Source organism: Strix uralensis, chromosome 1 (genome assembly GCF_047716275.1).
Source record: "Strix uralensis isolate ZFMK-TIS-50842 chromosome 1, bStrUra1, whole genome shotgun sequence".
Taxonomy (NCBI): Eukaryota; Metazoa; Chordata; class Aves; order Strigiformes; family Strigidae; genus Strix; species Strix uralensis.
In genome coordinates this window covers 124516872-124530993 of record NC_133972.1, presented here as the reverse complement: position 1 = coordinate 124530993, position 14122 = coordinate 124516872, and the positions used below count along the sequence as shown (strand labels likewise).

Here is a 14122-nt window from a genome sequence, read left to right as displayed (position 1 = left end):
GAATAAAACGGTTAAAAGATGAACTGTTGGAAAGAAATATGCAGATGGTTAGGTTTTCTGTAATTGCTCTTACTCTTGCATGCTGACCACATTACAAGAGATGGAAGCAAAAAGCCAGCAGACCTCAGGGAAGGAGGAACATCCTGGGGACATGGTAAAGGTCCTCCGCTTCACTCAGCTTCAGAGAAGTATCCTGTCAGAGGATCCCAAGGTTGCAGTTACTAGCAGTAACCATTTAGGTAGGTTTTTTGGTTTTGGATTCTTTGGCTATTTTTTTAAAACCCTTTACATCTTCATCATCAGAGAGCAATTGCTTAATCTGAACTATACCATATGTAACAGCTAGCAGATTTTTCAAACTCGGAAAGCAAAGCACATAGTGATGGTTATGTGCAAAACCAAACACTATCATGCCGTTCAGAAAACGTTCAAATGCTTATTTAACCCTCCACAACTTGTTTGCCTGTTATAACTACATAACATACAGCTACGTCAAATTAAAGCTACAAAAAGTTACCTGTACAGCACATATTCTGATTGCAGGTGTGCTGGTTGCTACAGATGGTCTCACACTTGTGTTATTTTGTGGCTGGTTCTGTGCTCGTGCTATTGCTTGTTGAGATACTAACATTAGTTGGCCATTACTGCTTCTGATAAGAACAGTTCCTGTTGGAGAAAAACATGCACACTGTTAGAAATTAAGCGATATTATGGCTTTCCAATGCTTCTGTGGAAGAAATAACTAGGCCACACTGTTAAGACAATGTAATATTTAGTTTCTTACTGCAAGGAACAGCTGCCAAGAAATCTAAGAGCTAAATGTACATCAGCTTTACTCTGCATTTTATGACAGAAAACAATTCCTAAAGTCAAGAGAAAAACTTAACTAGACAGCCACATCGAAACACTATGTGCACACATGATGCAAATTGCAGAGCAGTTCGTTATTTGAGTCAAGAAGATATTCTGGACATTAAAAAGACAGAGAGCCCCCCCACACACACACTCTGGGATCGTGTAACTTCTTTAAGTAGTTTTTCAACCTGCAAAATTTGTCACCACTGTCACACTTGGCTGCCTCTGTACATTTTCACTTTCTGAGTATTTAGGCACATACTTACAGGTGAAGATACGGTTTACAGAAAATCTGCAGTGGGAACTGAACACTTCAATTCAAAAACATCAGTATCAGTTCAGCTGCCTGTATCAAGACCATTCCCCTCGGTCAGAGGACAGTGGTCTCCAATAAAAGTCAAGGCCAAGGCCACTCAGACATCTGAAGTGGTCGCTCTGTCAAGGGTCCATCCAAAGCATTAAAATGCATGCTTTTAATCAAAGCTATTTACAGCGAAATAGGGAGATTCTAATGGGAAAGGGAAAAAAAAGGAAAAAAAAAAAACAGGCTCTTGTGCTTTGTTTCCGTTCTTTTTTATGTTTTACTTTCAAACCTACAGCAATGTCAGCCCATCACGATTCAACTCCTACCACCTTTCTCACACCCTTTCTTACACCCCATCAGCTGTAAACGGCAAACAATTAAGCAGTTAACAAACAATTAGTAGTTATACTAAAGCTTTCAAATGAAAATCACCCTAAGGAGAATCTGTCAGACGCCACAACACAGTCCCATCTTCCCTGCATTTGGAAACCATTCAGCTACAAATGCCTCCTTCTCCCCATCCCCCTACTAAAGGGTAGGCTCTGGAAAATCCAGACGTTTTATCAGGGTCACAAATACAAAACGCCAGCTGGATCTCTGGTCTGAACGGCTTCAGATCCTTCAAGGGAGATACGAAGCACCCTACATTTGCTGGTGCCTCACCTCACAGCAGAATCCACCGCTAAAACTACCATCGTCAAGCAGCTCACTTAGCAAAGGCCTTTCGCATAAAAGAAAGGGGGAAGGTACAGGAGAATGCAAGATATGTAAGTAAGAGTACCTCAACATTTTTTGAGGACTGCATTACAAGTTATCCAATATCTGAAGAATCCCAGATCTTCTGTGGACACTTATGATCTTTCCTAGCATAAAACAAGACTGCATCAATGCAAGTGTTTACTACCTGGTTAGTTTGGAAGCTGTCAAAATATTGCTGTACAATACAGCCTAAAACACTGCTTCTGTCTGAGTTTAAATGAATACAACAGAAAAAGCCACAAGCTCCATGAGCTGGGTTTTGTTTTTAAAAAGGAAGATCAAGTTATAACCACATGCTTAGAAACAGCTTTTCATCCTCCACATCTAAAAGCAGAAGATGATATTGCAAAACAACACAAAACTTGGTATAAAATTATGTAACGTCAACATACTGCCATTTACATAGCACACACAAACTGAGACTGCAAGAGTAGCATCTAGATGATTCCCCCCTTTCTCAAGCAGCCTTTACTAGATGGGGCAGATGCACAAGACAGTTGCATATCCAGCAAAACACTGTTACTCCATCTGACAACTCAGCTTTCTCCTCCTCCACTGAAGTCTTGACTATAATTATATTTAGGTACAGATGGATCGTTTAATTTAATCAATGAATACCCGGAATCATAGAAAACATCAGATTTCTAATTTTATTTTCATGTCATCTTATTTAGACAATGATTCATGGCATACAATTTATCATCAGTCAGAAAAAGGACATTTTTTTCCTTGTTTACATCACATGCTTATGCAGATTTTAGGGGAAGAGAGAAAGCTGACAATACCACACTTTTGATAGCAATAGCATTTCTCTCTGCTCTAGGTCTACATTCAGGATGACAGAAGTGTTGCTACTGGAGGTTTTAGACTTTTCTTTTTTCATGTTGCTTAAAAATGTCATTGCTAGCTCTACTCTTTGAGAAAGCACACACATTTATCATTACATTCCTTTAGAGATCTAGAAAGCATTAAGTGCTTCATTTTCACGTATTTGGGTATTTTGTCACTACACATTACATCTGTTTTTTAAGCCAAACTGTCAGAAGCACAGTTTCTACTTCTAGGAATCATACTGCATATGAGAAACAGCATCATTACCAGTCAACTCGATTATAGGGTTGGGTTTTTCTCTGTGCTACTGTTCCAAAGCTTCAGTTAGTTGCCAGAGATGGAGACCCTGACTGAAGAGTATCCCATCCTCAGTCACTTGAATGGGGAGAGTTTCCAGCAGATTCCACTTGACAGGAAATTACACAGGAGCAACACTGCTAGCAAGCTTATGCAAATACAATACAGTTCATATACAAATTCATTGGTATCTCCAAAAAAAGTAAACAAAAAACAACCACCACAAATATTAACAAGTCCCAGTAGCCCTTTACATTTGACCATGACTGCAATGATCTCCAACAGCACTGTACCCTGAAACATAAATCAACTTTCCTTCTAGTAACAGGATTAGTCAATACAAGGACAGCAGCAATACTTCATCAGAACACTGTAAAATAACTTTAGACTTATTCTTGGTGAGAGCAGCCACAGAAGTTACCTAAGGCCACTCCAGTGGTCATAGCTTGATTGGAACATATGACTAAGATGATGCCTGTTTACTTCCATATAACTTATGGTAAGAACCTGTTCCACTTGGAACAAACATTAATTCCCCTGCATTTATTCCGTTTGGCAGAATTTTTAATATGGTGGTAGCCTTTTCATGGCAGCAGCTTTTCATGATGGCTCACAAAATTAGGACTCCAAAACTAACAAAACCAATATTATGGTAATCTACTAACTACTGCTTTTGTAGGATTAATACTGTAAATGCCTGATGGTAGCACAAATAAAGCTGAAGGCAAATCAAACAACTGTCATAGCTACAGATCCATACAGTGAAGAGCCACAAGAAATCTCTTCAAGCACAAAACACAGTTCTGGGCAGTTACAACCTAATGTCACAAAGCAATAGTAAACTGACACATGGATTGTCTGAAACAGTTTGAAAGCTGTTGAGAACAGCATTTCTTTTTTATTTCTAGTTGCTGCAATTCACTTATACTTTTTCACAACTTAAGATTATCCCAATCTTTTGATACTCCCTTTTTGCCTTGAAACAAAAGCAACGACCCAACACTGAAGTCAATAGAGCAGGGTCCAAGATGAGATACAGGAGCCAGAAGCAGAGGTTTCTTCTTCTTCTGCCAGAAGCCAAGGTTTCACGGCACTCAAAACCCAATGCCTGACGTCTCACACATCCTGAAGTCTCATACATCACGTACAGCTGAACAAGTGTGAAATGAGGGAACAGCAGGTGATGGTAACCTTGAGGTTCTCAATAGAAAGGTCATGTAAACAGACTCCTGCAGCTACCAAGATGCTACTATCAGAAATGAAGTGCAAGAATCCACATCCTTCACTTCAAAGAAGAAAAAAAGGTAGTATTTCTTCTCAAGACCTGTTTTCACATTCACTACAAGGCAAACTAAACGTGAAGACAGCTCAGGTCTTGCAGTCATTGCAGCTCCACAGGAAAATGGGGGAGGAAAACCTCTGAACAGCTGAAACACTGAAGTTTTAGCTAACATCACTCAGCACAGCATTTAAAAACAGAAAAGATATCTGCAATCTCTGACCAAAATATCAGCACCAACTGTAGTTACTGAAGAGCAATCACACATCTTCATAATGCCAAAGGTGCCCTCTTTTGGGTAGCACTTCCAAGAAAGCACCATTTACAAGATACACAGTTCAATAGTTTTACTGAAGTTGTTTCAGAGAACAGGAAAGACTTTCTCACTACTCGTGCACTTTGATAGTAAGAGTAAGGCACAATCCCTTCAGGACTACAAGACTATTCCTACTTTCAGATCACAAACAGAAAACCTAAATCACCAGTTACCAGCAGGGATTAGTTCTTATATGCTTTGCTGGAGGACTTGGGTGTCTCTCCAATTAACAAACAGCCCTTTTCACAATGAATTGAAACTTCTGTCTTTAGATACTCTGCCTGCCCTGCCAAAAACATCCTTTGGAAAGTTATTTATTTTTCTTGACTGCCAGAGAAGACAGTTAAAATAAATTCAGCTATTTCAGCCTTTGTTCCCTGCACATCTTCCTTCAGCTGCAGTACTGTGGGAAGGCTGGGGGGGAAGAAAGTGACAAATGAAACCCAGCTCAGCATCCTCCAAAGCTACAGAGAAGGAGCAACACTATAGCTTCTCACCTTGAAGACATCTCATTGAGATCCATACCCTTTCTCCCCAGTGACCTGCCTTCTCCTGGAACAGGGGCTCCAGGAACCATGCCTCCAAGAAGAGCGCCTGGTGTCTCTCCTGCAAAGCCCAGGCAGCCACCACCCAGAACAGTCTCTACCTAGGCATGCCAACAGTGCATGTCATTGGAAACCAGAGGCCTTCTATCAAAATTCTATTTGCTGCTCAAACCTGAGATAACTCTGATGTAAATTTTTGCTGTCCCAGCACCACCAGCCAAGGAAATCCAGCTTTTTCTGAACCTGGTTATAATGCACTTCAAATCTCCTAAGCTGTAGCTGTGTTTTAGCATCCAACCCAAGAATCAAGAAACACAGGTTAGCAGAAGGACCAGCTTCCAGATACCTCTTCATTGTAACTACAGACAGAGATTGAAAACTCAGAGACATGGACAAAATGCTGTGGGATCATGACAGACATCTGTTTATGCCACTGTATGTAAGGCCACCTGTGTGGGCTTCACCATATTTCAGGGAATATTGTTAATGAAACCACACTGTTGTTAATGTAAAGCTGTGCTGCCAACCAAAGCTCAGGGTTTCATCCAGCAGCACTGAAACCAATTGTGCTACAAGGATCCCACCATAAGGGCAACTTCCACAATTTCTACCACATAAGGTAGGCCTGAGGCAATTTCTGAAGGGGAACATCCTGAAGGAATTTCCTGAGATGAACCAGACAGCAGGTCTGCTCCGCTGGAGATACACCATGCTGTTACACATGAAGCTGCAGTTGCCAAATTAAGCCACCACTTTGATGACAGCTGCTCAACACAACAGCTCTTTGGAACTGCTGGCTGGGGTGTAACGTAAGGAAACAAAAAGAAGTCTTTCTCCTAAAATAAAATACAAGCAAGAACCAACTGCATTACACCCAACTCATTTAAGAGAAGTTACAAAAACCCCTTTCGAAGAAAGGTAAATTTAGCTTATTTCAAAACAAGGGGTGCCCGCATCAAGTATGTTGGCAACCTTAGTAAAGTTCACTTTAATACCGATTACAAATGCAGGGCTAAATGAGACTTTCAGGTCCCAAATCAGTAAGGGAACAGTTTAACAACAAAAATGTTTTAAAACAACATTAACTTTTCAGTGCTCTCTGTTCCTAAACAAATCTCATTCTTTCACTGAACTACTCAAAACAAAGGGATAGCTTTTAAGGCAGTTACAAGATAAGGCCAAGCTTTAAAGGGGATGTTTTAGTAGAAAACTAAATGGCAACTAGAAAGAAATATTGGTTTTAAGTTTCTTAGCCTGACTATTTAGGATGGCTCAAAATTCAGGAAATAATGGGCCAAATACCACTAATCTATGCAACAGCTTGAAAATAGTTTTTCCTCTCTAAAGGCATCCTTTCAAAAAAAATGCATTTTTTCTTCTTCTACCCATTTACTGAGCCCCACAGAACAGGTCACTTAAAAGTTACAAAAACACATTACAGGACTAAGACAAACTCAGAATGGACATTATTAGAGACATAACATAGGCTGTTTAGGCAGTGATCACATCAAGGTGTGTTACGTTGCAGACTGGCTGTAGAAGACTGCTAAAGAGGCAGAAAGTGTTAACGAAATACTGTGAAAGACACAATAGGTAAGTTTGATACTGAAGTGCCTTAACTTTTAAATGATTTACATAACCCTTCTAATAAGTTGGGGCTGGATGTTTTCAGATGAATTGTACTGCATGCAGAAGAACTACTCATTCCCCATGACCCTCACTTGGTACTTGAGTTTTCCTAGATCTCTAGTGCAGATTTCTGTACTGAAGATCAAGAAACAAAGGCGACAGCCCAATCTGGAGGCAACATCTAGCTGTGCTTCTCACTGTCTTAAGAACAAAGCTACAATGAAGATCTGGAGGCCATATGAGGTTATCTCACCACAGGCTCCCAATGATGAATTCGAACTTCTATTCTTAAATCAAATACAACTGACTTCAGACAACTGATCTGGGAGGTCATAAAGACTGCCTGTTTGGGGCTTTTCTTAGCAAAACATCTCCAATTGCTCTAGATTTCCCAGACAAGCAGGGTAGAGGGCTCATCTACACTGTGTACGGGTCAAGTTGTGTTGTTCAGCTTGTACACTACACCCACAAAGCATTTTACTCTGTACGACAAATTGTTCCAACCTTTGTAAATCAATTTTAGTCGATGCAAGAGGAATTCAGCAATGACCAACCAACCCATAATGAACACTGTTATGGAAGCCACCAAAATCACTCACCACATACCCAAGCCCTCAACCAATTCATTCCGTTCACATGTTATTTCACTAACCAAATAATTACATATCTCAGAAATCACCCTCTGCACCCTTTCCCTCTGTTCCAGGGAAGTTTTTATACTAATGGGTCTTTGTAGCAATGGCTCAGGACCAGTGACTGGTGTGTAGATATTGTAGTTTCAGAATTAGATGCATGATTTTAAGTTCCAGTAAAAGACACCTTGTTTAGCCCACAGATATGGAATTCATTCATTTCCAGGTCAAGAGAAAAGTTCAAAGGGCATGATCCCAATATGCTTTCATGCTACAACAGAACAGGGACAGCCTAAATAAAATAGAACACAATGTTACATCCACAAGTTCTTTAAAGAAATTGATTGCATCTTTGACAACTGCACAAACACCGCACGGCATATTCCTGTGGACTCTGGCCTACAACTTTCAAGGCTGCATCAGCTTCAGATGGCCAACACCTCACCTTTTGAAACCCAGGGACTAGCTTTACTCACAGACATCACTGTCCAGTTGACAGCACTGTTTCACTAGCATTAATGTTTCCCAGATTGCCTGGGTTGCTGTGAGCAGCTTTTTAAACCACCACGCACCCACAACTCTGTCACACTAACAGTCCCAGCAAAGCCTGCTACCTCCAGTAACTCCAACCTTTCTCTAGCAGGGTTCTGTGCTAACAGTCGGCACCAGCTCCTGAGATGCCAGTACAGGGACAGCCTTTTCTAGCATAGGGAGCCAGGAAAGAAATGAAGGTAACTCTTCTAGGCAGGACGGAGCAGAGTCTGATAACCTACTGTTTCAAATAGTCTGTAATAATGGATACCGCACATCTTTCTGAAGAGTCTAAATAATATCAACTCTCCCTCCCTTCCTCCAGGAACTAGACACATAGTGCTAAAAATGCAAAAATCTGAAGCCAAGTTTCACACACTGCTTAATCAGTAAGTCTTATCCAAGCTGTTGGAGGCTAGCTGTTCATCAATGCATTTGGTGCCCAGATGGGATATCTCTATTTAACAGACTAGCAGTTGGGCCCCCATAGCGCTGATGCCTTTTCACAGAATACAGGCCCACGTTTCAGAGTTAACAGTTCTCCTCAACTGCATGCACAGTTGAGCTTCATTACTTAAGAATACATTTATATCCACGCAATTTTACAGTTATAGTAGAACTGTTGTGCAAAAATATAACTGTCCCAGTTGCAAGGTAGTATACCTTTTATTTATAGCAAACAACAGATGTCCATACCAACCATCTAAAGAAAATCTGGACATTGCATTGATTCTTGGAGGGGCTGTAAATAACTGACAGGTCATAGATATTTTCTGGGCATAGTTTCAAGATGGCACTACTGCTTCTATTCTAACTCAAAGTGTATTTATTACACTTGAATCCCAAGAGTTTTCATTTTTATTGTGAGTAGGCATACGGGATTCCCAGCCAACACCATGTTCCACGAGGTAGAGTCTTATTTGATATCATGAGAACATCTAGCTCTTGTCCTTGGGCCATGTCTTTCAGCAACCGGGATCATTTCCCATCAGTATTTCCCCATCTCATCTTTGTGGTTTTCAACTTTGCTACTTGAGGCTCGGTGGCTTTCCTATCTGAATAATCAGTTACAGGATTGTCTACAGGTAAGATGATCTGATCTAAGAGTTCTCTGGGATCCAAGTTACATCATGAAGGAGCTTCAAGTATCTGCAGAGGACTAAGCTGATTGCAGTGAAATAGTACCTCAAAGGAGCCCAAGTGACACTTCCTTACTTTCAAGTCAAATCCTACCGCCCTGAAAAAGGCACTGAATCTATACACCACATGCTCTCCTAGTTTGCTGTGTACTCCTAGTATTCACTGGAGTCAAATTCTTTAAATAGCAAGTTAGATGCTTGGCACATTGCAGCCATATACATACAGCACACAGCTTTAAAAGGCACCAGAAAGTATGCCAATACCCTGCTCTTACCATTTCTAGAACACTGTGAGCTATTAAGCTGTTGCAGAGCAATCTGAAACTTATAGAGTGTTGAGCTATAAATCTTAATTTTAAACCAAGAGATGCTAAAAACATAACTGGTGTCTTGGTAGTGTTCTAATAAAGGACAAGATAAGCCCCCTTTAAATCTCTGTCTCCTTTAAATAAGAGGAGAATCAACTCGACTCATCCAGATTAATTTTGCAATGGGACACTTGCTCCCTTAGTGTTCACATGGGGACCAGCAGAAGGTTGAATTCCACTTAATTTACTTTAAAACTACATATTCACCACTCTGTTGAATGGATTATCACTTATTTCAGAAGGGCAAGCAAGGGCTTAACACTGAATTTTAACACTGATTACCACCTTTCTCTAAGTGGGATGGAGCAAACAAAAATTGTTGTAGAAGACAGCAGAACCTTCACAGAAGTATTAACTTCTGTCTGCATGGATACTGTGGAAACTGTCACCAAAACTGCGTGATATTTGTCAAGCGGCTAGTACGCAAGCCATATATAAAGGTGTTCTGAACACACTTACCCGCTTCAACACACACCATTGGCTGCCCCAGGCAGACTGTCAGACTCCCAAGCAGTCAGCCAGACCTGGCTTCGAGGCCTCCCCCCTTGAACTAGATGGCGTCTGCCACTTGGTTGGCTGCAAGTGAAAGTCTTCAGGTGTTGTGCCAACCAGGGTATGCTGTTTCACCCACTTGCTAATCTAGCCTGGACATCCACACAAGGAACTTGGATTTCCCAGGCAACTCCCAGGAGCAGCCAGTACGAAGAAAGCCATCTCCTCTGCCTCCACCAAACTGAAAGTGTGTGCTAAAGAGGTCTGCAAACACAAGCTATGAAAACCGAGTGCCACCATAACATCCGAACTGTTCTGAGTTCACCAAATTGCCCATCGCATCACTGAGCTTCACGAGTTCTCCAGCCTTAACAGACCCTAGATTTGCTCATTAGCAACAAGAATCTTTCATCTGCTGCCATTTTTACCCTGCTTCAGTTGTGATCGGAGACTATTTCCTCAAGACACTGGTGGACAAGAACAGTTAGTGGACTTTGTTCTAAAGGTGACACAGATGGCAGAACAGACCTTAATCCTGACAATCTGAATAGCAAGTAGAAACATCTACTGTGATCTTTTCTACTTTGCAAATTATACACATTTTTCTTCTGAAATCATCACAGTTTTCAGAGAAGTAGCTTCATGCAAAAAGAATTCCAAAAACAGTAGTTGCCTCTGGGGTTTTGTCTAAGTGGTTAGGGTAGTACTAATTACTCATCTTTGACAGTTATCAGAAGCTTTGTAACTTACAGCAAAACTCACATATACAACTGTAACATACAATCCTACCCACTAAGCACAGCACAGATTTCTACCACACGGCATGACAAATACTCGGTTCTCTAAGATAACTTAAAAAAAAATGTGGTATTGCGAACTACTCAAAGTAACAACTCATGAGCTTACCTACTTTATCAGCATCTTTGGGAAAAGAATACTGAAATATAATTAGTATTTCTTCCAGCTGTCACTTGTGTGTGGACGATGCTATTTTTACTGCTACAAGCTGAAGGGTCCTTTAAATACTGCAAAAGCAACACAAGTCAGGCTCACATTCTCTCTCTTCTGAGGATTAGAACAAGTTTACTATTCACCAATCTGTAGCTGTAATTCTTTGCAATACACTCCAACTGATTGTTAAAACTGAACAGCATTTAACATTAATTTTAATGAACATCGTATTTCAGTGCTTCAGTATTCAGAATGCATCCGGGTTTTTTTGTGAAAACCATACATCTAGAAGTTAGCTTTATATTTTCTGCCAAGATTTAAATCTTAATTCCCACAGGGCTGTGTATTTAATGATATGAAGGCATCGTTTTGCTAGACACAGTCAGTCCTGAAAGCAAAATCAAGTCCTACAGAGCAGCTGAAATTTCTACTGGTTAGAGCAGAAGACATTTACTCACTATTTTTTAAGTTTGACTTAACTCTTCATGTCTGCCAAAGCTTTGCTGATCCCTCCTCAGAAAACAAAAGTTGACTGGTGTCACCTATTCTGAAGAGAAGTTTGCAAACAATCCACCCTGACAAACCTGCTAAAAAGAGGACACTATTGGGATGTAAAAGGTTGCAACCATGTATTATTTAGCCTCTACTGGTCGTCCTACAGCACAAGTATTATGCTCAGCCTTCATGAGATTATCAACATCCAGAAATTGCAGAATTTGAAGGAGTTTCTAGGTTTTTTTGTCTTGTTGAAACAAGAAATCTTTGGATAGCCTCCTCCTACCCAAACAAAATATAAACTAAGAATTATTTTAAAGTCAGCACTTCCTCCTATTCCAAAGTGAAGGGACCAGATGCACATATGAAAATACCAAATTCCTCATGTGGTTTTACAAGCGAGAAACAACAACTAGAACATGACGAGAGAGATTGAGTGTACTGTACTTGAGAGGCCAACTTCAAAAGCAGAAGACAGCAGCATCCAGATGTTTACTAGCCCTTACCTCTTCAGGTTACCTTAGCTTCTATATACAATTAAGAGAAATCTGACGAGAGCAGGCCCCATACCACCCTGTAGCAGTTTTGGGATACCCACATCAGCTCTCTCCCACCCACAGGTGTCTGCACACTGACTGCCTGCCTCTTGCCACGCAGCCCTGGCCACCTGCCATGAACAGCCCTTGTACTTTCTAAATAGTTACCCATGATCAGCCTAGATAAGCTTTAGGCAGTGGAAAACCTGTCAGGGACAAGCCAAAACACTGAAGAGAAGACAACGGAGCTGCAAACAGAAACCAGGAACCTGTAGCCGCTGCCATTCCCCTCGAAATCAGGTGCAAAGGAACCTTTACACAGGGTGGCCACGCCTTGCACCGGCTTACTGGTGCAAATTAAGGCAGAGTCAGGACAACATCTCTTTGCTGATACCATACTTGTTCAGAGGTGTGCTGGTAGCTGCTGCCACAGCCATGTAACCAGCAGCAGTGGCATCAGGCGAGCTTTTTGAAGAGCCTCCTGCTGTAAACAAATCCCAAGGTAACAACAGAGGATCGCTAGCATACGGTCAAAGTTCTGTATTTTTTTGTCGCTCCTCAAGAGAAGCAGATACATCTGCTGATTGTCCTTTCAACACTTGCCTGTAATGAGCATTCACGGGCCAGGGAGAGCATGAAAGCCACAAGAACAGACACAGAAGGGACAGAAAATCAAGTTCAAGAAAAGTACAGAAGAAAGGAAACCAGTGAACAATGTTTTCCATGCTATTTTTATGCTTCTTTCCTATCCTTCATTTCTCCAAAGGTGTGGGGCCCAAAGACACTAAGGTGGGCTACAGACCATTCATCATGGCCCACGGAAATCTTGTCACTCGTTCCTCTTCCCAAGCCTTTAACTACTTCCCCATGTTAATAGCACAGCCAACCATTTCCCCCCACAACACTAAGCTCAAGTTAACCAAGGACACAATTTCTTGTTAAGCAGATGGTCCATGACACGAGACATTCGCAGTTTTGTGAGCATCAGCACAGACCATACGACCAGCAGAGCTAAGGACTGAGGCAGTACTGCACTTGCCACACTGGTCTGCTCTCTGCCGGTCCCACAGACTACTTGGCTACGTGCAAAACCTTCTGAAATGCTTCTATCCTGTTCTTGTCAACAAAGAGGGCAATTGAGGAAGGGTCCCTTTGGTAGATCATACAAGTTCCCTCCATTCAGGAAGACAAAGCCCAACCATTCAGTCTAAGAGCTGATTGTATGCAAGGTCAAAATGCCACAAGCAAACCTTCAAGGCAGCATCTATCCAGCTGAAGGTATATGAAGGGCAGAGTCCCCAGCTGGAGTCCTACTTTGTGCTAAAACCCCCAGTGGTGGTAATCTGTGGGTAGACTGACACCTCCCGAATGCTAGTACAGGAGATACCCTGAAGGTGAAGGAGGAGTACCAGCACTGATCTAACAGCTGGCTACTCAGCTGAAAACTAACACTTTGTAGGGGAAAACACGCAGATGAAAAAGCCTTGTTACTCTTGAGCAAGTTTGGGTCCTGCAAGACCTGGAAAACTTGTGAAGCTCAGTGATCTTTCTTGGGTAACTAGGTAAAGTGGCATGTGGCAGAGGGACAATCCATGCTCAGAGAGGTGAGGAGTCATACCTGGTCATCTGACTTTCCCACCTCCTGGCTTTATTTTGGGCAAGAGGGAGGGGGAGGTAGAGATGGAAGAGAAAGAACGGCCTTAAATCCATGATTTCCATGAACCTCTGCTGTCCTCCAAGCTACAGGGGCAAATGCAGCTCCCCTGCTATCCATCTTTCCCCAGACTGCAGCCCTAGTGAAGCACAGGAGCAACGCCTGCTCCAGGTCACAAGCAGTTCACGATTAATACAGGATGACCAGCAAGGGCAGTGCAGTCCAGGCTTCCTCAGAACAGGCCAGTTCAAACATGTCTCTTTGAAACTCGGGGGAAGGATGATTTCTGTATGCATTTTTCGTAGCTGGTGCCACAGGTTGAATGCCATGATTTTAAAGCCAGGAGCATTCTCCCTTCTCTATTTTATCCTGCATGGCTAGATTTTGCAATTTATTTGAAATAGAAACTTTTCAAGCCTAAGAATTTGGTGGTTTATTCCACCTTCTTTTTTAAGGATGCTAACACTTGAATCCACATAGAAGATCGAGGTAGAATACTAACACTCAAG

General features: G+C 41.6%; 1 protein-coding gene across 1 annotated transcript in view; it reads right to left on the bottom strand.

The window, feature by feature from the left end:
• TAF4B (TATA-box binding protein associated factor 4b) overlaps positions 1-14122 on the bottom strand; it is a 74944-nt gene that overhangs the window by 58622 nt on the left and 2200 nt on the right. Inside the window, exon 2 of the mRNA XM_074893450.1 lies at positions 518-666. Within this exon, the coding sequence (XP_074749551.1) occupies positions 518-666 (149 nt within the window). The remainder of the gene's footprint in view (positions 1-517; positions 667-14122) is intronic.